This window comes from Eriocheir sinensis, chromosome 38 (genome assembly GCF_024679095.1).
Source record: "Eriocheir sinensis breed Jianghai 21 chromosome 38, ASM2467909v1, whole genome shotgun sequence".
In the NCBI taxonomy this organism is placed as follows: domain Eukaryota; kingdom Metazoa; phylum Arthropoda; class Malacostraca; order Decapoda; family Varunidae; genus Eriocheir; species Eriocheir sinensis.
The window spans coordinates 13,248,544-13,274,564 of record NC_066546.1 but is presented as its reverse complement, the minus strand read 5'-3'; the positions used below and the strand labels follow the sequence as shown (position 1 = coordinate 13,274,564).

The 26,021-nt window shown below is 39.7% G+C and overlaps 1 protein-coding gene across 1 annotated transcript in view; it reads left to right on the top strand.

Moving 5' to 3' along the window:
* LOC127008684 (neuronal acetylcholine receptor subunit alpha-10-like) overlaps positions 1-22,862 on the top strand; it is a 110,968-nt gene extending 88,106 nt beyond the window's left edge. Inside the window, exons 8-11 of the mRNA XM_050881003.1 lie at positions 9,746-9,951; positions 13,417-13,633; positions 16,288-16,403; positions 19,569-22,862. Of these exons, the coding sequence (XP_050736960.1) occupies positions 9,746-9,951; positions 13,417-13,633; positions 16,288-16,403; positions 19,569-19,667 (638 nt within the window). The 3' untranslated portion in view covers positions 19,668-22,862. The remainder of the gene's footprint in view (positions 1-9,745; positions 9,952-13,416; positions 13,634-16,287; positions 16,404-19,568) is intronic.
* Positions 22,863-26,021: the final 3,159 nt, after the last annotated feature.

Genomic DNA, 26,021 nt, shown 5'->3' with positions numbered 1-26,021 from the left:
TTTGGAAATACAGGAGAATGTTTTTTTCCTAAATGTGCAAACCAGGGAAGGGAAAGGAAAGAAATGGAATGGAATGGAAAGGAAGGGAATGGAAGGGAAAGGAAAGGAATGGAAGGGAAAGGAAGGGAATGGAAGGGAATTGAAAGGAAAGGAAGGGAAAGGAAGGGAATGGAAGGGAAAGGAAGGGAATGGAAGGGAAAGGAAGGGAATGGAAGGGAAAGGAAGGGAATTGAAGGGAAAGGAAGAGAATGGAAGGGAAAGGAAAGAAAGAGAAGGAAAGAGAAGAGTTTGTGAAGGGAAGGAAGAGGAAAGGAAGGGAATGGAAGGGAAAGAAAGAGAAGGAAAGAGAAGTGTTTGTGAAGGAGAGGAGGAGGGGGAGACACAGGAAGGCAGGGAGACACACTGAGAGACTGTACGTGCAGAATATATTTTTCCTAGATCTGCAAACCGGTTCATTATCACCTTTGGAAATACAAGATCCTATTATTTCTACATATGTTAGTCGGAACGTAATGGACTTATCTTTAAGCCCCGCTGCCTTGTACATCGTGAATATGACGGCGAAAATAATGAAGATATAATACGTGATTAATACAGGAGTCATTCCAGATTAATAAACGCCTGACAAAAAAAAAAAAAAAAAGAGGTTGTGTCGTAAAAGTCGTGGAAGTCATATTAAATGATGAAAATTGGATGTTAATTACTCGCCCAGGTAAATGAATATATAGTTTGCCTGTAATTAAACGGTGAATATAAACTCCCAAGCTTTTAGAAGAACAAATTATCGTGAAAATACAACGTCTGCATACAACAACAACAACAACAACTAATTGCTACCGACAACAACAACAACAACAACAACAACAACAACAACAACTAATTGCTACCGACAACAACAACAACAACAACAACAACAACAACAACAACAACAACAACAACAACAACAACAACAACAACTAATTGCTACCGACAACAACAACAACAACAACAACAACAACAACAACAACAACAACCACAACTACCACAACCACCACAACAACCACAACCACAACCACCACAACTACAACAACAAGCACCTCTTCCGCCTCAACTTCATCCCCCTCTGTTTCCCTTGTGACTGTTATGTCTGTTTTGTTCTGCTCCGCGTAAATAACACTAATTTCAGTCTTGCTTCCCACGCTCAGAGAAAGAAAGAAATAAAGAGAAAATAAAAAGAAAAACAAGCCATCCTTCCTTCTCCGTGCCCTCGTTTCCTCCTTCATCTCCTTCTCCTCCTCCTCCTCCTCCTCCTCCGCTAAGTATTGTGGGTTCGGAATAAATAAAGTTAATATTAATTCACCTCATGATGACATTAATTTGCACGCACGGACGGTCTTTCCCTCTGTCTCCCTCCCTCCCTTCCTTTGCCTCCCCCTCCCACTCCCTCTCCTCTCCATCACATCTCTTCCTCCTCCTTCCCTTCCCTTCCCTTCCCTTTCCTTCCCATCTATATCCTTCCCTTTCATTCCCATATCTTTCCCTCCCATTCCGTTTCGTTTCCTTCCCTCTTCTCCCTTTCTCTACCCTTCTATTATTTTTGTTCCGTTCCTTCCCTTCCCTTCCTTTCCCTTCCTTTCCCTCCCTTTCCCTTCCCTCCTCTTCCCTTCCCTTCCCTTCCCTTCCTTTCCCTTCCCTTCCTTTCCCTTTCCTCCCTTTCCCTTCCCTTCCTTTCCTTTCCTTTCCCTTCCTTTCCCTTCCCTTCCTTTCTTTTCCCTTCATTTCCCTTCTCCATTCACTTCAACTCTACCCTATCCCCTCCCTAACTCCCTTCTCCTTTATCTTCCCTTCGGTTCTTTTTCCCACCCCTTCCTTCCCTCGTCCTCCCCTCCCTTCCCCTCCCGTCTCACCCTCTCCGCGCCTTTGAAACATAATTTAAATGGGGAATCTTCGTTAATATTTCCGCCTTAAAAGAGACAGAAAGGAAGAGGTGAAGAGCCCAAGTCTGTACAGTTCGTAGCGCGGAGTGTAAACCGACGTACATGTAATTTTAATTCTCGGTAACAAAGATCAGTGAAAGGCTGAACACATGGACGTAGATCTTCCTTTCTTCCTCCGTCACTTCCTTCCCTCCCTCCCTTCTTTTTCTTTTTCCCTTCGTTTTTTTTCTTTCCTTTCTCATTTCTGTTCCTGTCTTTCCCTCTCTCTTTTCTAGTACTTCTCTTTCTTTTCTTCCTCCTTGTTCCATTTTTCCTTTCCTCTCTTCCTGTTTTACTCTCTCCCTCTCTCCCTTACTGTCCCTTTCTTCCTTCTGTATCCCTTCCTGTTCATTTTCTTCCTTTCCTCTCTTCTCTTTTTTCCCTTTCCTCTCTCCTTTCGTTTTACCTTTCTTCCCTTTCTCTTTCTCTCCTTTTCCTCCTTTTTCTCTTCCTGTCCTATTCCTTTCCTGTCCCTTTCCTCCGTTTCTCCTTTCTCTGAGCCTCTACTTCCTCCTCTGTCTACTTTCCTATCCCTTCTTCCCTCTCCTTTGTTACTTTCTTCTCTCCCTCTCCCTTCTCGCTCTTCCCTTCCTCCTCCTCATCTGGCGTAGACATAAGCCGTGGTGGTTGATTTTGAAGCTCTAATACTCTGCTAAATGAAACACACTCACACATTGGTATATATCCTCGCGCGAACACCAGCCAGCCAGCCAGCCTTCATCTCCTCCCCCCCCCCCCTTACCTGTGTGCCGGGGTGGGTGTTCGAAGTAGACGAGTGGATGTTGCGTTGAGTGGAAGAAACATTTATGAATTCTCTCCTTGTCTGTCTGTCTATCTATTTTCACATCTCTTTTCGTCACATCTTCCTTCTGCCCCTCATCCCTGTGTTTGTGTGGGTGTTGAGAGCAGAGGTGTGAATGTTACGTTGGGGGAAGAAACATTTATTTACTCTCTTTGTATGTCTGTCTTTCTATCTATCATCTAATCCTTTCCCCCCTCACCCCTGCTTTTTTTTTTTTTTTTTTACTTTGTCGGGCTATCTATCTACCTGTCTATCTATCTATCACATCTCTCATCACCTTCCTTCCCTCCCTTCGCTCCTTCCCCTGTTCTATAGATTGCATTGTTTCCATAAATAGACGCACAAAGGAACACACCATACTAACATAAATTTAGGTCGCGCAAAACAGATCATTTCAATTCCCCTTCCCTTTGACACGGTCCCTCTTTTTCCTCTCTCCTCTCCCTCTCTCTCTCCTCCTCCTCGCTCTCCGTCCCTCCCATGTGTGTCTTCTCAGATGTAATGTTTATGGAGTACGTGCTTGCGAGGTAAATGAATATACACTTGGTTCTAGAGAGAGGGAAAAGGATGCCTCTCTCTTGCCTCTCTCCCTCCCTCTACATTCTCTCTCTACGAACACTCTACACACTCTCCCTCTACGACCACTAACACTTCAATGCTAAAAAGAGCTACCATCCGTATTTTATTTCCCCCTAGTGTTTTTTAGGTGACATTCCCTTAAAAAATAGGTTGAATACAATGTTAAAAAAAAATAATGACAGTCTTGATTTAGAAACGATCAATATATATAATTTCGCTTCTCCCCTTTCCCGTGGCATTCCCTTCAAAATAGGATATGTCTCACTAAAGGGATTGAATGCGTGGGTAAATAAATGATACAAAGAAAAATTGATAAAACGACATCGTATCATTCATATGTTTTTCTCTCCCTTTTTCCCGTCACTCCTTTCAAAACAGGTTGGGTCTAACTGATGGGATTGAATGCGTTTGTAAATAAATAACGAATACTCAGATTTAAATGCATACGTAAGAGGCGAGGTACTCTCCATGTAAATCATTTCTCTTCCCGCTTGTCCCGTTACGCCCCCTTCAGGACTGGTTGTGTAACTGAAGGGAGAAAATACTCGCTGTGAAACGCGTCTAACGGAAAACAGATGAAGACGTGAACAAACAGACAGCGAATACATTTATCCTGATGCTAAAAATTCTGCTCTCGCTCTCTCGTTTTTCCCCTCCGCGCTCTCCCTCCTCTATTTCCCCCGTCGAAGTCTGCTTACAAATGTTTCCAGCTTGAAATACAGGAAAGGGACCAAATATACATTAGAAACAACGTCCAGTGTGCGATTTTGAGGAAAGATAGGCCCCTTTGATATATTGCCGCCGTATGAAATCAACGAGGTCTATATTTTGATGGTGGCCAGTAGGATTTTCTTGAACAGGTTAGTGTAGCAAGATGCAGCAGAATGGCGCCACTATAAAAAACTTGCCTGCGCCATAATAGGGTGGGGCCGATCAAGATAGCTTACTGGTACCAGAGGCTGAACGTAAAACAAATAGATTAGATAAACATACCACTCCCAAGCTTATTTATTTTTGCACACCTGTATCGTACTGTAGCTCCCTGTTATATCTTCCACTTTCCTCAGACACGATAAGAAAACTGTGTTATGCTCAAATGTACTGAGAAGCACGATTAAAGATTACTTTGAAGCACGATTAAAGAAAACTAAGAATAAGATTAAGTGAAAAAGTCAAATAATCCGAATAATCTTGGTCAGAAAGTTCAAAAGTCCAAATTCATGCAAACCGAAACTTTTAATCCCCCGAAAAACGACAGCTTGAAACAATTGCCTGGAATTTGAAGACCGTGAAAGTACCCGGATTATTATTATTATTATTATTATTATTATTATTATTATTATTATTATTATTATCATTATTATTACAACTATAAATCTTTCTCACTTCTCCCCTTCCCCTTACCTCCGCCAGGCGTGTACTCAGGAATCAATCATATTTTCACGCCGATGGAAGCACAAACAAGCAACACAAACACAAACAGTAACATCCCAACAAACTCGCCCTCTCGCCCACACCTCGCCCTTCCCCTCCGTCAGGCATGTTTTCCCTTTTTATTGCCAAGGATTATGTACACGGAAATAGATAACAGGCGTGCACCCCCTCCCTGCACACCTCCCTGCACACCCTCCCTCCCTACGTGGCGTGAATAAATGAAAATATAAACAAAGAAAGAATGATATGTATCGATAAATTAAATATCAAGTTAACGAATTAGTATACAAGAAAGGAAACTAGACAAAGTGTACACGGAAATAGATCTCACAAGCACTCCCCCTCCCTGCATACCCTTCTTCCTGCCTGGCGTGAATAACTGAACGAAAGAAAAAGAAAGAATGAAATATATCGATGACTAGAATGTATTAGTAATCGGATTAATGGATAAGCAAGGAAACAAGATAGTATTATGTGCACGGAAATAGATATCACACACACACCTTCCTTGCACACCCTCCCTCCGTGGCGTGCATAAATGAATGAATGGAAATATAAACAAAGATAGAATGAAATATATTGATAAGTTGAATACAAGACAGGTATATGAATTAGTGAATAAACAAGAAAACAAGGTAAAAGTGAGTCATTATCTTAGTGAATGTCAGCCTCGAGGAATGAAGGTAAAAACAGAAAAGAAAATTAAATATATCAATAATGAGACTATAAACAAATAAAGAGAAAGTGAAATATATAGATACATAATAGTAGAAGTGAATAAACTGGGAAACAAGATGAACAAAGTCGAGTTATTACATTAGTACATATCAGAGTCGACGAAATGAAGGTAGTCGAGTCTGTTATTAGAGGAATCAGTTCATTAGTTATTAAACGAGTTAAATTAAATAAACCCTTTTTCTCCTCTTCCCTTCTCTTCCGCTCCCCTCTTCCTCCCCTCATCGCCCTTCTCCTCCGCTCCCCTCTTCGTCCTTCTCCTCCGCTCCCCTCTTCCTCCCTTCATCATCGCGGTCTTTTAAGAAATAAGCATCAAGTGGAATTGGCTGGAAAATAAAGAACAAATGAATACGTAAATAAGTAAATAGAGGGTTTAATTAATCAAGACCATGAGCATAACGACGTCGCTATTGTATTGTAGTTGAATATGTTCGTTGACCGATGATAGAAATACAAGATATATGAAAATGATAAGAGGGAGAAATCAGTAGGCTAATCTGTGTACCCAAACCATGTCTCTTGTCGGTCCGTTTTCCTTCCTATGTCTGTTATTCTGTTTCCTGCTCTCATTTTCCTTTGTTTTTTTTCCTCTCCTTTTGAATTCACTGTAATAGACTTTTTTGAGTTTGGGACCAAGTGATGAATTTAACAACAGAGTGGATTAAGTCTATTTCTGTCCTGTTTTCTGTATTCATTTCCGTTGTTTTTCTCTCCCTTTGATATCGTTGTGAGAGACGTTTTGAGTTTAATAACAAGTTAGTGGACAAAGAAAACGTTAAAATGAAACCACTGCCTCCCTGCTACGTTAAAAGCATAAACAAGTAGATAAACAGACAGATAAATAGACAAACATATGAAATTACAGAAATACAAATATACAAGTAAGAAATCAGGTAAATCAAAACAAATAACAAACCTACTAAATTAAGCAAGTTTAAAAATAGGGATAAAATGAGAAGTAAATAGAGAAAAACGTAGAAAAAATAGGTGTATATAAACAGTGGGAAGGGAACAAAGAAAACGAAAGATAAATTAAACAAAGAAAGACATAGAAGAATATAGAAAATTAATAAAGGTAAACAAACAATAAGTGAACAAAGGAAACGAAAGACAAGCAGGTAAATATATAAGGTAAGATAAATTAAGCAAGCGACCGCGTAACCAAAGACACCAAGCCACTAACCAAATGAAGTCTCACAAACACCCGCGACCTCAGGAAACACCATCTCCCTTAATTAACCTGCCCTTCGCCGCCCCTCCTTCACCACCACCCAGCTAATAATTACAACCACTGGGACACACAAATAGGCTACATTAAAGAAGACACTACATATAGACAAGACTTCACCTCCTCTTCTCCCTCCATTACATCCTCTACCCATCCACTGTCCGTGCCTTCTAAAAACAATATACATAGATTATTACATGATATTAAGAAAAGGAAACGTCAACGTGGTGATTGGTATACGAAATCTCTCTCCCTATCTCCACTGCATCCTCTTACTATCCGTCTCTTAAGAAAACTAATGTAGAAGTTAAAATAATAGAATAAAATGTCATTAGGATAATCTGTATACGAAAACATTATCTCTCCCTTCTCTACTACTACTATTACTACTACTACATCTATTACTGCTACTTCTACTTTTACTATCCATCTCTTTAAAAAAAAAATAACGTAGAAATAAAAATAATAACGGAGGGTAAAATCCGTAGGCTAATCTCCTTACCCGAACCGTCTCTTCCACCCGTTTTCTTTCCCTCCGCGTCTCATCCCTAACCGCCCCTTCACCGGCCTTCCTTCCCCATGTACCTCTGACATGTACACGCTATTATATATTATTCAAGCATGAGGGAATGAATAACTAAACGAATAAGACCTCTGTACTAACCCACACCCATCTACGTTTCCAGCTCCCCTTTCTCTCGGCTTCTCTCTGTTTCGCTTGTTTTGATCTCTCCTTTGCCCTTCGCCGTCCCTTGTCGGATATGTTGCAGGATCAGGATAAGTGGTAGGGCTTGGGAACGAGTTAATTAATAGACTCGTGAAGAAAAGGCTGAATCTAACCCATTTCTGTTATCCTAGTTCCTGCCTTCGTTTCCATTAAAAGGGATGTTTTGAATATTGGAATGAGTTAATAAGTAGATGAAGAAAAAGATTAATTAAACACATTTCTCTTATCCTGTTTTTTTGTCTTTTTTTCCCTTGTTTTCCCTTCCTTTAGTTAGTTTAGTTAGTTGAAAAATAGTTGAAAATTTGAAAGAGAAAAACGGTGAACTGAATCTATGTCTGTTATTCTGTGTCCTGCTCTCATTTTCCTTTGTTTTTTCCTTTCCTTTGAATTCACTGTAATAGATTTGAGTTCGAGACCAAGTGATGAATATGAAAACAGGGCGAACTAAATCTATTTCTGTTCTCCCGTTTTCTGTATTCATTTCCGGTGTTTCTCTCTTCCTTTGATATCACTGTGAGACAAGGTTGCCAGATTGTCGAACTCAGCCGATTATATTTCCCGACTTCCTACACCAAACTGTCTTCTGGGCTCCAATAACGAAACTAATTTATGGTTATCGTTAAAAGAGTTAAATTCTGATGTTTCTTGGCAATAGTTAGGCGTCAGAAACCGGTAAATACTATGCTCTGAGTACGACAATCTGGCAACGGTGCTGTGAGAGGCGTTTTGAATTTAATAACAAGTTAGTGGACAAAGAAAACGATAAAATTAAACCACTACTGTTTTCCTGTTCCCTGTCTTCATTGCTCTTATTTTCCTATCGTTGTAAGAGAAATCGTAAGTTTGGGAACAAGTTTAAAGATAGACGGAGTAAAAGTTCAACTAAAATAACTACTGTCATCGTGTTTCCTACCTTCAATTTCTATGTTTTCCCTTCCTTTGAATTCGCTAAGAGAAATGTTTTGAGTGAGGAGCAAGGTGATAGAAGAAGAAAACAGTTAAACCCATTTCCCTATTCTACTAACTGTCTTCATTTCCTTCGCCTTTCTTTTCTTGAGATTCGCTGTAAGAGTCTTGAGTGTAGGAGCAAACTGATCGAGAAAACCTCCACTTATCTAAATCCATTTCTGCTATCTTATTTCCTGCTTTTTACCTCCTTTTGTTTCCCTTCTTGTGGGTATACGAAAAAGTTAACAGACATGAAGAAAAAGCTGAACTCAAACGACTACTGTTATCCCATTTTCTCCCTTCGTTTCCTTTGGTTTCCCCTTCGTTGAAATTCGTTTTCCCTCCTCTTTCCTTTCCTTTCCCTTGATTAAATCTTTTTTTATTGCCAATCGCCCCAAATTCTCCTCCCCTTCCCTCCCTTTTCCTTTCATTTATCCAGTTATCTCTTATACCTTTCACATCCTCGATCCTTCTATTCCTTCTCTTCATCTTCATTTCCTCTTACTCTTTCATCCATTTTCACGGCCCTTTCATCTCTACCTCTTCCTTATCCTTATCTCTCCAACACTAAAGAAGATACCATAATCCTTCCAAAAAAAAACAAGAAGGGATATCATATTTATTCAAAACTAAAGTCGTTATCTTAATCTCCTCAAAATCAAAGCCTTTATCTTAATCTTTAGTTAAGGTAAATATTATCATAACGTCTTTAATGTTGGAAAGATCAGGATAATTTCTTTTAGTTTTGGAAAGATTTGGATGACGTCTTTTGTTCACAGATGTTGCGCCGACTAAACGAAACTTTCCAAACGTCTTCAGTTTTATAAAGATAAGAAAAACGTCCTTGATTTTAGAAGGGTTAGGGTGACATGTTTGGTCATTCTTTCTCTCCATTCCCTGTCCCATCCTTATTCCTCTGTTCCTAACCTCAGCTTCACGCACTCCACCACTCATTCTCAAACTTCTTCCCTCTCCTCTCCGCTATCCCTTCTCTTGATTCGCTATCCTAACCTTATGCCTCTGCCTCCTAACCTCACCTTCTCTTCATCCACTATTCATTTACAAACTTACCCTTCATTTATCATAACATTTACATCAAGCAATCATTCACCATTACATAATACACTAGCCGCTCAGTTCCCCTTACACTAACAAACACCTTTCACTTATCAATATATTTACATCCACCAATCATTCACAACTTTACCATTCACTTACCATTACACTTTTCATCACCCATTCATTCACACTTATATTTACACCGACCATTCATATAGCATCGCATTTACACTTACCATTCATTAACCGTTCATTCACATTTTTCTCCTCTACTCCAGGCATGTATTACGGCGTCACCATCTGCCTCGTAAGCTTCGCGTCGGGGCTGTCCGTGCTCACCCTCAACATCCACCACCGCGGCGTGAGGGGAACGGAGGTGCCGCGCCTGGTCCGACTTGTGGTGCTCGGCTGGCTGTCCAAACTCGTGTTCCTCCACTTCGAGTCCTCCGCCCAGGCCCAGGAGGATAAGAATGTGCATGTGAATGTGAGTGTTGGGGTGTTTATGTGGTTGGGGGGAAGGGGGAGCATGTGTGTGTGTGTGTGTGTGTGTGTGTGTGTGTGTGTGTGTGTGCAGAGGTTAAGTTAGCATGGACATAGCGATAAAGGATTGGCAAGGGAAGTTATATTGCGGCGGGATTCAAGGGGTAGAAGATAGTCATTGAGGAGAGGAGGTTAGTTGATGAGAAGTTAGCCTTTGAATCCACTGTCCAATAGACCTGTGTGAGTGCCCCCCCCCCATACACACACATACACTCACATACATAGGATACATGCTTCATACAGTGGTGGACTAGCCCTTTGTATACAACTAGCATCTGGGAAGAGGAAAAATGTTGAATGTAATATAAATGCATAAATTTGAGGAAGTTGGATTAGTTAAAGATTTGCATTCTTGTGAAGTGGTTTGCAGGGTCACAGGAACCAACCCGGCCATCCCTTAGAGGCTTAGAATGAAGGAGATAAAGAGGTCAAAGAAACAGAATAGAGGAAAAAAAGAGGAAAAGATAAATGAAAACACCACAAAAGGTCATACCAGGAAGGGAATAGGAAGAGAGAATGGAGATTAAATATGAAAGAACGAGATGGAAAAAGCAAAAGAGATTACGTAGAAGAAATAACAATAGAAGAAAAAATAGAATATAAGCATAATACGGAGAAAAGAAATGGAGAACTCACACGCCCACACACACACACACACACACACACACACACACACACACGCACTCACGCACACGCAAGCACCCCTCCTCTACACACCTCCTCCCCCACCTCAACCACCCATCATCATAAAACCAAACCGTGACTTCATAAATAATCGAAATGCCATGCGGAAAAAATATAAAAAAGTGTGATTCATTGGCGGTCCGGCGGGTGGTATTGAGCCATAATTAAGTACCTGAGGGCGGCAGGTAAAAAAGGTTAATTAATGCTCGGCCCTGATGGTCACCTGAATGCGGAGAAACGAAAGTGAAGGTGTTGCTGTGGCGGGGTGGGGTGGGGGGGGGATGGAGATGTGCGTGTTTGTGTGTGTGTGTGTGTGTGTGTGTGTGTGTGTGTTTATCCTTTGTTTGTTTCCTGGACTTGTCTTTTTTTTTACCGTTTTTCTTTTGTTGTTCATTTTTCTTTTTTTTTTTTTAGTTTTTTGTTTTGTTTTTGTTTCTCCTTTTCTTTGTCATCGTCATCATCATTGTTAACTTTTTTCTTCCTCTTTTTCTTCATTTCTTTCTTTACTTCCTATTTTTCTTCCTCTTCTTCTATCTCCTCTTCTTCCTCTTCTTCTTCTTCTTCTTCCTCTTCTTCTTTTTCTTCCTCTTCCTTTTCTTCTTTCTCTTCTTTCTCTTCTTACTCTTTTGCTTCTGCTTCTGTTCTTCAAATATCCCGTCCACGTACCTCACAATATTGCTTCCATTTTACATATTTTCTCGTCTTTCTCTCTCCTTTTCGTTTTCTTTTCCTCCGTTTTCCTCACCGTCATTGTCACTTCTATTTTCTGTCGTCTCGTGGTATCTCTCCTCCTCCTCCTCCTCCTCCTCCTCCTCCTCCTCCTCCTCCTCTTCCTCCTCCTCCACTTCCTCTTCTGAATTCTCCTCCATCCATTTTGGGTTTTCACAAATCCTCTAATATTTTATCATTTCTTATTCTATTTCTTTTCATCTCTCTCTCTCTCTCTCTCTCTCTCTCTCTCTCTCTCTCTCTCTCTCTCTCTCTCTCTCTCTCTCTCTCTCTCTCTCTCTCTCTCTCTCTCTCTCTTTACTCTATTTCTCTGCCTCAACTCCTTCCATTAAACTTTTCCTCCCACTTTCTTTTCCCTCCATTCTCCTTCGTCTCTCTCCTTCCTTTCCTTCGCTCCTAATTTTCTCCTCCACTTTCCTTCTCTCCTTAAAGTTATCGTCCCGCCTCTTAGTTTTTAACCTTCGCCTCCTCTTTCTTTTATTTGTTTCTCTCTTCTTCCCTCTTTCTCCTCTTTTCCATCTTCGTTCGTCCGGTCTTTCGGTTCTCCTCGTCTTCATTTTCCACTGCAGTGAATTTTCTCTCAATTTTCTTCTCGCTGTTTTTAATTTACTCTTCCAATTTCTGCGGCTTTCCTTCTCCTCTTCTCTGCTTTCTTTCCTTTGGTTCTTTATTTATTTATTCTGTACCTTCATTTTCTTCCACTCGTATTTTTCTTTCTTTAATTAGTTTAGTTTTTTCTTCGTTTGTCTGTTTTTCTCTGTCATTATGTATCTGTCTATGTCTGTTTGTTTGTCTGTATTTCCTCTTTCTCTGTCTCTTTGTGTAACTCTTTCTCTCTTTTCTATTCCCTTCGCTAACTACATCTTTAGTTTAGAAAGAAAGTCCCTCTTTCTTTCAAAACTCTCCCTCTCTCTCGATCAGGAATTCCCTCAATAATTCTCTCTCCCTTCCTCACTAACTCTTTTTAACTCTCCTCTCTTTCTCTCTCTCATCCTCGGTAACCTTTTCATGTCTCTCACTCGTTCTCAGTAGTTATTTCATATATCAGTAAGTCTCCCTTCTTTAGTTAATCTCCCTTGCTCGCCCTCAGTAACCCTTCTATGTCTGTCAGTAACTCTCCCTTCTTTGATCTCCCTCTCATTCTCATTAACCTTTTCACGTCTGTCAGTAACTCTCCCTGCTTTAGTTACTCTCCCTTTCTCATCCTCAGTAAGCCTTTCATTTCCATCAGTAACTCTCCCTTCTTTGATCTCCCTCTCATCCTCAGTAACCTTTTCACGTCCGTCAGTAACTCTCCCTTCTTTGATCTCCCTCTCGTCCTCAGTAACCTTTTCACGCCTGTCAGTAACTCTCTATGCTTTAGTTACTCTTTCTTTCTCGTCCTCAGTAAGCCTTTCATTTCCATCAGTAACTCTCCCTTCTTTGATCTCCCTCTCATCCTCAGTAACCTTTTCACGTCCGTCAGTAACTCTCCCTGCTTTAGTTACTCTCCCTTTCTCGTCCTCAGTAAGCCTTTCATTTCCATCAGTAACTCTCCCTTCTTTGATCTCCCTCTCATCCTCAGTAACCTTTTCATGTCCGTCAGTAACTCTCCCTTCTTTGATCTCCCTCTCATCCTCAGTAACCTTTTCATGTCGTATCGGCTAATCTTCGTTCTTTACTTACTCTCCCTCCTTCCACCTCTTCATTTTCTTTTCATTTGTATCAGTAACTCTACTTCTTTACTCTTCATCTCTTATGTAAGGTCTTTCTCTCTAAGTCCTGTTTTATTAAGTCTTGTCCTGTTCTTTACCCTCCCTGTCCTTTTTATTTAGATTTTGTTCTGTTCTTCACTCCCCCTCTTACTTAACGTTCGTCTAAGTCTTTTTGTTTATTTATATCTCGTTCTGTTCTTTACTCTCCCTGTCCTTGTGTTTGTGTAGATCTTGCTCTGTTCTTTTTATTCTTCTTACTTAACGCTCTCCTTTCTAACTCCTCCTCATCCCTCTCCCTTCAGGATCTAAGGCCAGAACGAGGCGTCAAGCTCACTCCACTCAGCCCCGAGAAGCTCCACATGACGGAGGTGGAGTCGGTGGACCACTTCAGCGTGTCGCCCAGGTTCCACCACCATCGCCACCACTCCCAGCAGCCGCCCAACAATGAGACCTCCACCACCACCCCCACGACCCCCACCACCACCCCGGGCACCACGCAGATCCCTTCCCAGACCACGGGTAGGTGTGCTGGGGGGGGGGGGGGTGATGGAGGAAGGGAGGGAGGGAGAGAGGGAGAAGGAATAAAGTTAAGAAGGAAAGATGAAGTGAGGAAGAAGTGGAGGAAAGAAAAGACGCAAGGTGTGTACGTGTGTGTGTGTGTGTGTGTGTGTGTGTGTGTGTGTGTGTGTGTGAAGCATGGGGGAGTCTATCAATATCCACTAGAGCTTTTTTTTTTTCAATGGGTTTCAAAATGCTTCGCCAAAGTGAATATTCTGTCAGTTTCACAAAGTTCATAAGGTCAAAAGTCTTACTGAATGACATTTTCTTCCGACGTAGACGCCCGCTGATCGATTTTAGGCCATATTCTTCTTTAATTTCTCCTCTCATATTTCTTTTCTATATTCAAATCGTGTGTAAAAATGTTAGGCATCTATATATACACACATGACCTTCAAAGCGATACCCAAAGGCTCAAAATACCGGCAAGAATATTGAAAAGGCAGTCGTTTGAACTTTTACAAACTTTAACAGCATTTTCCCGCGAGTTTTACAAATGGTCTGAACGGCTCTTGCTGCAGTGACAACCTCCAGCGTCGATGTAGTTTTCCTTTTTTTCCTCCATTCCCACGTCCTTTTGCATCCACCACCACCGCCACAACCATCACCAGCACCACCAACCATCACCATTGCTCACCACCAGAATCACCATCACTTTTTATAAACAACACTATGACTCATCTACTTCACTCTACTTCTTCTTCTTCATCATTCTTCTTTTTTTTTTCATTCTTCTTCTTCATTCTTCTTCATCATCTTCTAATTTGTTGTTGTTGTTACTTGCTGTTGTTATTTGTTGATCTACTACTACTACTACTACTACTACTACTACTACTACTACTTTCATTACCATCCCCATCAACTTCACTACCAATACCATCATCGCCACTACCATTATTATTACCACCACCATTCCCATCACCATGACCATCACCATTATCACCATCACCACCATCACCCCCCCCTTCCCCCCCCCCGCCACTTCACACCCTCCCCAAACTACCCTCTCACTCACACACTTTTCAATTAACACCGCGCCAATATTTCCCCTGAGTTAAAGTATATATATTGTAGTGGGTCTTAAAATATTACCAAATACCCGATACCTAATTAACTAGAAAATATAATAATAATTCTGTCAATGCATGGGTTGTTAAATTATTCACAGTTGCGAGTGAAAAAATATATTAGCACTGTGATTTAAATATTTTGTTTCCTGATTAGAGAGTTTTGGGGAAAAATGTATTTGAGGTTCCATGCATCATTAAAAAAATAATATAGCGAACGACCGAGTACGTAATTATGAGTCCGGGCACTTCACAATTTGCAAATTAATCAGCGTTACGGTAAAATGTACTTGCCTCCTTTTTGTTAGTGTGTTTCCACGAAGCGTTTATTAAGAGGATGAAAGGGAGAGAGAAAGAAGAAAGTTGAAAGTTCTCTCCTGCTTCATGAATAGCGTAAAAACAATGAAGAAAACCAAGAAATGAGACGAGAAGAAAAACCAGGAAAACATGAAAAGGAGAAAGAAGAAAGTTTTAGGTTCTTTGACTTCATGAATGGCGTAAAAACAATGTAAGGAAAACCAAGATAACAGACGAGGAGAAGGAAAACCAGGAAAAGATGAAAAGGATGAAAAGGAGAGAAAAGAAAGATGTCCTCTCTGACTTCATGAATAGCATAAAACAATGTAAGGAAAACCAGAAAAGAGACGAGGAGAAGGAAAATCAGGAAAAGGTGAAAAGAAGAGAGAAGAAGCTTTTAGGTCCTCTCTGATTTGCGTTGAACAATGAAAGGAAAACAAAGAAAAGAGACGAGAAGAAAAAAAATCAAGAAAAATATTCGTCTAATTCACCTTCTTGAACAAAAATGAAAATTGTGAGAAGAAAAAAATAAAAAGTAGGTCCTGGAAGCTTCATTTTACGTGTTCGAAGCTTCACAAAGCACAAAAAGCTTCAAATCTAATTCTTCCCTTTGAATAACTGAAAAGTTGTGAAGGAAACCAATTTGAGAAAAGTGCAGTCGGAAAACTTAAGTGTGCAAAGTGTCACGAAACTTCATCATACGCATTCGAACGCTAACCTAACATAGGCGGTGGCTAAGTGGTAGCGTGCTGGGCCCACATTCATCGCGAGATGGACGATGCGAGTTCGAATCTCCACTCTACCACCTCGGATTTTTCAGTCACTGCCGAGTGGCTTAAAACTAGCCACATGCTGTCCTGAAGACCACCCATCAACCCGGACTCTAGAAGAAACGGTCCAAGTGAATCAAGAACGAGTTCCGGTGGGCAACATGAGCGAAGAGAAGATGGTGCAACTAGAAACACCTGCCTGCGCCAATACGGGCTGGGGCCGACTACCATCCAAGCCCCTCAAGCAAGCCTACTGGCGCTATAGACGTAGACCTAATAAAAAAATAATATTTTACAGGTTCGAATCCCCACCAGCGGGCTTTTTTTTTTTATATTTATCTGATCTTTTTTGTTTTACTTATTCAACGGGCTTTTTTGTTTTTATCTTAACCCTTGAGTTGCTTTCTTTACTGTAAAAAAAGAAAAGCTTCATTTCACAGGTTCGGAAAGTCTAACGAAGCTTCATTTCTCGGCTTTTCAGATTTCGAGCACCAGTTCATGCGCGTGCTGAACAAGGTGTACCAGACCATCGAGAAGAACGAGATGCGGCTTGGGGAGCAGGACCGGAAGGAGGCGACGAGGGTGGAGTGGCAGCAGGTGAGAGAGAGAGAGAGAGAGAGAGAGAGAGAGAATATGATCAATTTAAAGTAGGGCTTGGGGAAAAGAAAAAGAAGATAAAAGAGCAATAAAGGAGGAGAGTAAGAACAGTGGGGAGATAGGAAAGGAAAGATGAAAGAAAAGAAGAAAGGGAGAAGAACGAAGGAGGAGCGTAAGTGAGGAAGGAAGAGTGAAAGAAGGAAGGGAGAGGGAGAGAAGAGAAGGGAGGGAGGAGACAAATAAAAAAAAGAGAGCGCGGAGTTAAGGGAAGGGTGGATGACGGGGATCAGAAAGAATGGAAGATAAGAGATAAAAGGAACGAAAGAGTGGGAAGGAGGAAGGAAGGGAAAGAGAACACAGGAAGGAAGAAAGGAAGAAGGCAATGAAGGAAGATGAGAAAGAGAGAAGAAAGTGAAGGGGAGGGAAGGATAACCGAGATTAGAAACGGAGGAAGGGAAAAAAGAAAACAAAGAAAGGATGGAGGAAACAAAATGAGTAAGGGAGGGAAGAGTGAAGCAGAGGAAGGAGCAAACTCAATGAACAAAATAAATCACATAACCTTGAATTCCGGGTAAAGTTGGTAACCCTGACGCAGCCGAGGGGACAGACAGCATTACCAACCGTGCCTGGAGGTGGCGGGCGGGCGGAAATTCAAAATATTCCGCCGCGCTGATGAAAAAAGGGATTAAACCGCCATTTGCACACATTTTATTATGAGTCATTGAGTCAGTCCTGTTTTGGTATTTATGTGCAGAGCTTTTGTCCGAATTAAACGCGCGTGAGGTCAGGGATGGATTTATTACAGTTATTATTATTGTTATTACTCTATAGTGTGTTTGTTTATATTACTTTGATGACACGGACAGCGACAGTGACGATAACTATAATAACAGCAGCAGCACCAATAAAAACAACAACAATAATAACAACGATGGTAATAATGATAATAATAGTGAAAATGATAATGATTGACAAAAGGTATTTCAAATGCGAATCAAATTTCACGGATTTAACTTGACATGTGACAGCCTACACACACCCACACCCACACCCACACACACACACACACACACACACACACACACACCATTGGCATAAAATCACTAAACCATTAATCTGAAGAGTAATACAAAAGCGAATCAATCCCTTTTCAATACTCCATAAACAACAATAAAAAAGAAAGCGCTAAATAACTTTCCTTGACCCCCCCCCCCCTGCACACCCGCACACACACAAAAAAATCGTATAAAAGAAGACTCAGTAAGCAAACAACACTCAAAACGAAATTCAAAAAAAGCCAAAAAAAAGACGGAAATAATACGAGAAAGACAACAGTAATACAAACCTTAAGTTAATCTCTCTTACCTTGTTTTCATCGACCGCAGGCAGCCTCTCACTCTCTTAAGATAATGCAATTTACAGATAAGACTTCGAAGTGCAAGGCCACGGAAATAGGATAAGAGACGTTGGGAAATAATGCCAACTGCGACCTGTGATGTAACGAGAGGGAGAGAGAGTGGGAAGGAGAGGAAATTACAGGGAGAGAGAGAAAGGGAAGGAGGAGAAGAGAATGGGAAGGAGAGGGAGAGAAAGAGGGAAGGAGAGGGAGGGAGTGGGAAGAAGAGGGACTTAGAGGGAGAGAAAGAGAGAGAAAGGGAAGGAGCAGGAGAGAGAGAATGGGAAAGAGAGGGAGAGAGTGGGAAGGAGAGGGAATTAGAGGGAGAGAGAGACAAAGGGAAGGAGTAGGAGAGAAGGGGAAGGAGAGGGAGAGAAAGAGGAAAGGAGAGGGAGAGAGAGAGAAAGGACTGCTAGTAGAGGAAAGGGGAGGAGTAGGCTATTAGCGGGGAGAAAGGAGGGAGAGGAGATAGGTGAGTAGGAAAGAGGGAGGAGGGGAAGGGTAATGAGGGAGAGAGCATTAAAGGAGAGTAAAGGAAGAATAATGGGAGGGGAAGGAAAATAATTAAGTGGACGTATTGGGAAGGGGAGGAACTGAAGCAAAGGCTCTTGAGAACGGTGAGGTTACAGAAAAAAGGACAGACAGGAAATAGGGAACGAAAGAATAGGAGGAGAACGAGACGGAGGATGGAGGAGGAGGTGGAAATTAGTGGAAAGCAAAGAGGATAGGTAAAAGAAAGAAGAGTGAAGAGGGAGGGGCGGTTGAGAGAAGGATGCTGTGAGAGGAAGGGAGGGAAGAAAAGAAGGTGGAGAAAGAGGGAGAGAAAAAAAAGGAAGGCATAAGGCTTTTAAAACACAACTCCTTTTTGAAGAGCAAAGAGAAGGCTGAGTTCGTGTGGTGTGTGTGTGTGTGTGTGTGTGTGCCTGACTATAAACACGAGACTCCCTCCTCACAGACTATAAGTGCCAGAATTTCTCTTTCCAAGCATATAAACGCCGTAATATCTCCGAACAGCCTGTCTGCCGCCTCGGAATATAGACGCATGAATAACACACACACACACACACACACACACACACACCAACTTCTGCACGCTTGGTACAAACTCCTTCAGGCCGTAAACAGAAGCCATACAACAACAACAACAACAACAACAACAACAACAAAAGAGGCTACCAAAGTAAACAAAACTACAAACATTATAGATTCGACTTGTAAATAAGGAACGTAAACAATAATCAACATCAAACAGAACACCACCAAACAAGTACTTTATAAACAACGCAGGATATAAAGAAAAAAAAAGCAACATTATAAACAACAGAAATCTTGTTAGGAAAATAATTATTGGCGCAAACAACTTTCAATGTCACAAGCAATAAGTGTTACTAACGGAGAAAACAACAACAACAACAACAACAACAACAACAACAGCAACAACAACAACAACAACCACGACAAAAAAAGTTCATATAAAAAAAGATTGCATAAAACTAGACAAAAAAAAAAACTAAAACTTCTGCCTCCTCCTCCTCCTCCTCCTCCTCCTCCTCCTCTTCCTTCTCCTCTTCCTTCTCCTCCTTTATCTCCTCTATCATCTGTACCCGCTCGTTTTTCCCCACTTTTTTATTCATTTTCTTCTTCATTTTCTTCTTTTTCTTCTTCTTTCCTTTTTTTCTTCTTCTTCTACTACTACTACTACTACAACTACTACTACTTTTCCTCGTCTGCTTCCTCCTCCTCCTCTTCCTCCTGCTTCTCCCCAACAGGTGGCGCTGGTGTTCGACAGGTTCCTGCTCGCCTGCTTCCTGCTCTCCACCGTCATCGCCACCACCACCATCCTATTCTCCTCCCCTCACGGCCCCTGACGCTCCCTCGCGGAGTTCTTCGGGGGGAGCAGCTACCCCTCCCTCCCCTCAAACGACCCCCCCACTCAGGAGTAAAGGGGGTGGGCCATAGAGGGAGGGAGGCAGGGTAGGGGGTAGGTGGAATTTTGGGAGGGTGAATGTAGAGGGTAGGAGGGTGGGTAGATGGGTGGGTAGAAGGGAGGGAAGGGAAGGGAGGTTTGGGTTGATATGTTTCACTTCTCTTCCTTTTCTTTTCCTTTTTTCGTTCTTGTTTTTCTATATTGCTTCTTTGTTTTTTCTCTATGTTCCTTTTTGTTATCCGTCTATTTACTTTTCAAACTTTTTTTTCATTTTTCTTTATTTTCTTGTTGGCTTGAGTCTTTCTTTCATCTTTACACTCCTCTTTTCTCTTTTTCTGTCTTTCTGTCTCTGTCATTTGATTATTTCCTGCCAAACCATTTTTCTTTTCTTTTGTTTTTGTTTTGTTTTGTTTGTTTACACCTTCGTTTCTTCTCTGTATTTTTATTTTTTTTGTTTCTTTATTTCATTTTTTTTTATTTACGTATGAACCTTTTCTTCTTTATTTTTTTTAGTATGTTTGCACCTTTGTTTCTTTTCTACATTCACTTTTTTCCTTTTCTTTTTCTTTTTTCTGTTACTTGTTTTTACTTGCAAACATCTTTATATTTCGTTTTTTTTTGTTTGATTTCTTTTCTACATTTTTTTCCAGTTTTTTTCTATTTTGTTTCTGTTATTTGCTCATATATTCGTAAACCTTTCTTTTTTCTCTATTTCGTGCCCTTTTTTTTAATTTCATTCCTAGGTTTTTTCTTTTTGTTATTTTGTTTTGTTTACCTCCGACTTTCGCTTTTTTCCCTGCAGTGTTTGAGGCTCGGTTCTCGTTCTCTTTTCTCGTATTTAATTTGCGTTCCGTGTAACATCTGGTGCTCACTCCACTGCGTTTCATTTTTTTTTCCGAGCGCAACATTTTAAACGTATTCCAGCGGCTTAAATTTATTTTCTTCATCTGCTTTTTTCGCTTTTTGCTGTTACGCTTGTATTATTTTCTCTGCTTCGTCTTTCCTTTACTGTTATTCTTTTTTTAAAATTTTCTGTATGTTTTGATTTGGTGTGATTTTTTTTAGTCATATTTTTTTCTTATATTTGATCCTCTCCCTCTTTACTTCCATTTTTTTTCTTTAATTTCCTTTCTTCTTTACTAATTTTACTTTCATCATAGTTTGAGTAAGTTTGTTTATCTATTACAGGTTAAGTTTGTTATTAGATTGCATTCCTTTTTTTTCTTTTATCATAAGTCTATTTTTTCCCCTGGGTGTGAATGAGTTAACCTGTTCGCCGAATCAGAAAGTATTGATGAGATTGTTTTGATTATTTGCATTTTCGTTCGCTAGTAATAATGTCTGTAATTTTTTCCCCCTCTTTGGTATCAGCTTCATTCATTTTCATCGTTTTTCGTTTCATTATAATTTCGATTCACTTTTTGTCCATCTCTTTGGTATCATTTTCGTTCGCTAGTAATAATGTCTGTAATTTTTCCCCTCTCTTTGGTATCATTTTTAATCATTTTCATCGTTTTTCGTTTCATTATAAATTTGATTCACTTTTTGTCCATCTCTTTGGTATCATTTTGTCAGTTTCATTTCGCGCTTCGTTGCATTATAATCCCGAATCTTTTTTCACTCGTTTTTATCTTCTTTGTACCAACACTTTGTCACATTTACTGTCTTTGCTTCAATGTAATTTCGATTCATTTTTATTTATTTATTACTCGTATTTTATTTGCCTCATTCATGCCTAAGTCTTTGTCGCATTTTTTGTTTTTTCTGTTGCTTTGTAATTCCAATCCTCTTATTTTTTTTATTTGCATCACTGTTTTTGGCGTCACTTTTGTCTTTTATTGCACTATTTTTTTAATCTTATTTATTTTTCTATTTATTTGTTTTGTTTCCATCACCCGCGTCCGCCTCTTTGCATCACTTTGTCGATTTTACCGTCCTTCATTTCAATATATATTCGAATTTTGTGTATTCATTTATATAACGTTTTATTTCCATCACTCGTGTCTACCTCTTTGGCATTACTCACTTTCGAAATATCAATCCGATCCTCTTGTATTTATTTATTCTTTTATTTCCATTTCTATTTCCATCACTATCGCTTTTAGTATATTTCGTGTCAATACACCTCCAATTCTAGTGTAGTCTTATATTTATCTTTATGTCTTCATCACTTGTTTCTACCTCTCTCTTTTGTTTCAGTATAACCTCGATTATTGCGTATTTCTTTACTATTCTATTCCCATCACTTTGTCGCTTTTACCTTGATTCATGTGTGTGTTTATTCATCGTTTTATTTCCCATACTCTCGTCTACCTCTTTGGCGTCGCTTTCAGTCCTATCCATTGGCAATTCCGTGTGTACAGCGGCTCTTGTGAATATTCTAGTTTTAACTACGGCGAACACGACTTTTCTGCTTCACACCACGGCTCCCTCTCCGCCTGACCTGTCCATGTATTCATATTTACTGCGCTGGGGTCGCGTTCTTTTAATCGCTCTGCTTGTTTGGGATTTTTCTGATTCTGTTAACTTTTCCTCTTGTATGTATTCCTGTTACTTTTGTATACTTTTGATATATTATTATTTTACTATCAAAAGTTTGTGGTTATATATATTTTTTGTCCTTTTCTTATTTTTCTATTTTTTATATATTATTGACAGACGCTCTTATGTAATATCATCAATGTGTTTGTTTGTCAATTAATTTGTTTTATAGTCAGTTCGAATTTTTTAATTTTACCTTCGAATATGGTTTTCTACTAGACTTCAGCCCTTGCGGTATTTCCTCTATTTTTCTTTTTCGATTTGCTTATTTTTATTTCCTACAAGTAAAGAATTCTCCAGTATTTTCATTTAATCTTTTATTTTCAACTAAAGCTTAAACAATCCTGGAATTATCTACTTTAATTCTACTTGACTATATTTCAACTTCAAATCCTCTTTGGTAGTCTTACTTTTTTTACCTATTTTCCTCTTGTTCACTTATTTTTCATTCCATATTTGTTCGGTCGTCGGCAGGGAGGGGCATTCACGGTGACTCCCTTCCATACACGAATATTCCACTATTGGTCCATACCTCATGACTGCTTTGTAAATACCGAGGTTTGGTTATTTTCTATTCTCCGTTTTTTATCCTGTGGGGGAGAAGGGAAGGGAAGGGGCGCGGGGTAATAATGTCCAGTTGTTTTTTAGGCGAAAGTGCAGACTACGTGATTGTTGTTATATTCCTCGGCGTAAGAAAGTGTGGAGTGTGAATATAAAAAGCAATGTACAGTGAGAGAGAGAGAGAGAGAGAGAGAGAGAGAGAGAGAGAGAGAGAAATGGCACGGCTTTTTACGATTTTCTTTTTTCGTTTTTCCAATTTATTTTTCTAGGTCTTTAACGTGGTCGGTTGTGCGTGTAAAAAAAAAAAGAAAAAAGTAAAAAAAGAAAAAGGTCAGAACATGGCGTACGTGTGTTCCTCGTTTCGTATGTATTATAAACAAAATAAAAATAAAAACAAAAAAAATTATCAAGAAGACGGAGAGCATTTTTTGACATTGCTCAGTTTTCCTTTTGAGATGCAATTTATTTATTTATTTATTTATTTATTGCCACCAAGCTTTTATGGATTGCGTCTGATCTCCTTCATTCATCAGTGTAAATAAAGTCACTCAATCATCCACTCGAGACACAATTAAATGTATCACACTCCATCGAGGTCTTTCACTCCTCCTCCTCCTCCTTCCCCGACAGACTGACCCTCGCTTATGGTTGGCAGAGGAAGGGTAACGAAAGTGCTATAACAACAACTATTACTACTACTACTACACAAAAATAATAGTAATAATAATAATGCTTCCACTGCTGCTGCTACTACAAAAACAGCAGCAACAACAAGAACAGCAATGGCTGCTACCACTACTACTACTACTACTACTACTACTACTACTACTACAGACAACAAAATAATAACATTAGTGTACACGCAGCTCCTATTACCTTACAGGCTTTCAAGGTTAATAATAACTAACAGGATCAATTAATGTCTATATAGCCTAGCATGGAGTAAAGACAACCCAGGTATGCTATGTTCGAAATATCTTTATAACCTTTAAATAAAACGCTACGTGGAAAAACATACGTGGAAAATATATAGCGTCAGAAAAGTCCCTGCTCTGTTAGAAATAGTGAAGTTATTGTAATACTATGCAACGTTTTGTTTCAGTGTCATGGAGGGTGGAAAAAATAAACAAACAAGAAGGCACAACACGCCACCTTTAGTTTAGTGTTGTAACAGTAGAGGGAAACCTTGATCATGACAAAAGGTTCCCAGCATGCAAAGAACACGACGTTACCTAACCCAAAGTGGATGTCTGAAGGTATGAATGACAAACTTATACAAAAAAAAAAAAAAAAAAACCCCGGTCATAAATCCATTCTATCCCGTTTAAATAATAACCAGAATCTATTACCAACAAATAACATCAATATAACATCAATAACATAACAGCAAATTATAACTAGTAACAGCAAAGAGCAGGCAGTAATAGCAAAATAATAGCAAATAAGTAGCAGTTCCCGTTGGGCATCATCATCGCCATCAGCAGCAACGTCATTACCTCAGCGCATCACTGACACAGGTGAGTGAGGTGACAGTGGCGCCAGGAACACCCCACGGGGAGGGTGTCATTTGTTTCTCTCGTGTTTGTCGCCTCCTTCTTCGCCTTCTACAGCGCCATGGACCTTCACCAGCGGCTCAGGACAACGGTGAGTGATGGTGCTTGCTTAGTGCCCGGTTGTGTGCGTGTAAAGGCTTAAGTTTTATCATTAAAGGCGAAAATATGAGTGGGTGAAGGAGAGGGCGGAGGGAGAGGTGGGTGCCAGCTAGCAACACCTGGCGGCGGCTTCAGAAACTACTAACTCGTCATTAATTTACTGTAATGGGCGATATATTTGTTGTTTTATCACGTTTCAGCATATCATTAATACGTAAGATGCTGTATTTTATGTTCCTTTTCTTAATTTTTACTCAAGCTGTCTCGTTACGTGTGTAGTTTCATTGCACGGTCAATAAATAGTCGTTTGTGAGACTGCTCGTTCCACAATTCTTTATTTTTCCTTTATTTCCCTCGTTTTCTTAATGATTACAACTTCCTAGTCGTTATCAATTTACTGTAATGGCGATATTTGTTGTTTTATCACGTTTTAGCCTAGCATTAATCCGTAAGATGTTGTATGTGTCTCTTAAATACCAGTCTGTGTTTGCTCGTTCCACAATTTATTTTCCCTTTATTTTCCTCGTTTTCTTAATGATTACAACTTCCTGTTCGTTATCAATTTACCGTAATGGCGATATATTTGTTGTTTAATCACGTTGTAGCATATCATTAACACGTAAGATGCTGTATACAATGATATTTCTTTCTAATTTCAATTCGTTAAGTCGCATTACGTTGTTAACTTGATTGTGTGGGTCTTAAATACCAGTTTGTGTGTTTGCTCGTTCCGCAATTCTTTATTTATCCTCGTTTTCTTGACATGACTCGTTGATAATTTACTGTAACGGCGAAATTTGTTGTGTTATTACGTTTTAGCATAGCAGTGATTCGTAAAAAGCTGTATGTAACTTTCTTTATTTAATTTCCAAGTCCAAGTTATCACATTACGTTGTTAGCCTCATTGCTTTGGTTTGAATACCATTTTGTATGTTTGCTCGTTTCTGATTACTTCTTTAGCCTCGTTTTCTTATTAGTTAGAACTTCATATTCGTGTTAATTTATTGTGATGGCGAGATTTATTCATTTATTACGTTTTAGCCTAGCATTGTTACGTAAAAAGCTGTGTTAAACGTTATTTTTTTTAATTCTAACTCCTGACCAAGGCGGATTATTTCTTTAGGTTCATTGTACGGGTTTAAAATAGTTATTGTTTTTGCTCATTCCACGATACTTTCTCTTCCTCGTTTCATTAATAATTACAACTACTTACTCGTTAATAAATTACTGTAACAGCTATATTTGTTGGTTTATCTCGTTTTAGCCTAACATTAATACGTAGGAAGGTGTATTTAACTTTTTGCGGGCTTTCTTTATACGCGGGCTTTTTATTTTTTTATTTTTGCCCTTGAGCTGCTTCCATTACTGTAAAAAAAGGAAGAAAAAAATCCCACTCTGGGCTAAGTCGCATTACTCTGATAGCTTCATTGCGCGGGGTTAAAATAGCAGTTTGTACTTGCTCGCTCCACAATGCTTTTTTTCCCACGTTTATTAATAATTAGGCAGTCATTAGCGGGGCATTTGTGTGACGGATGCATGTA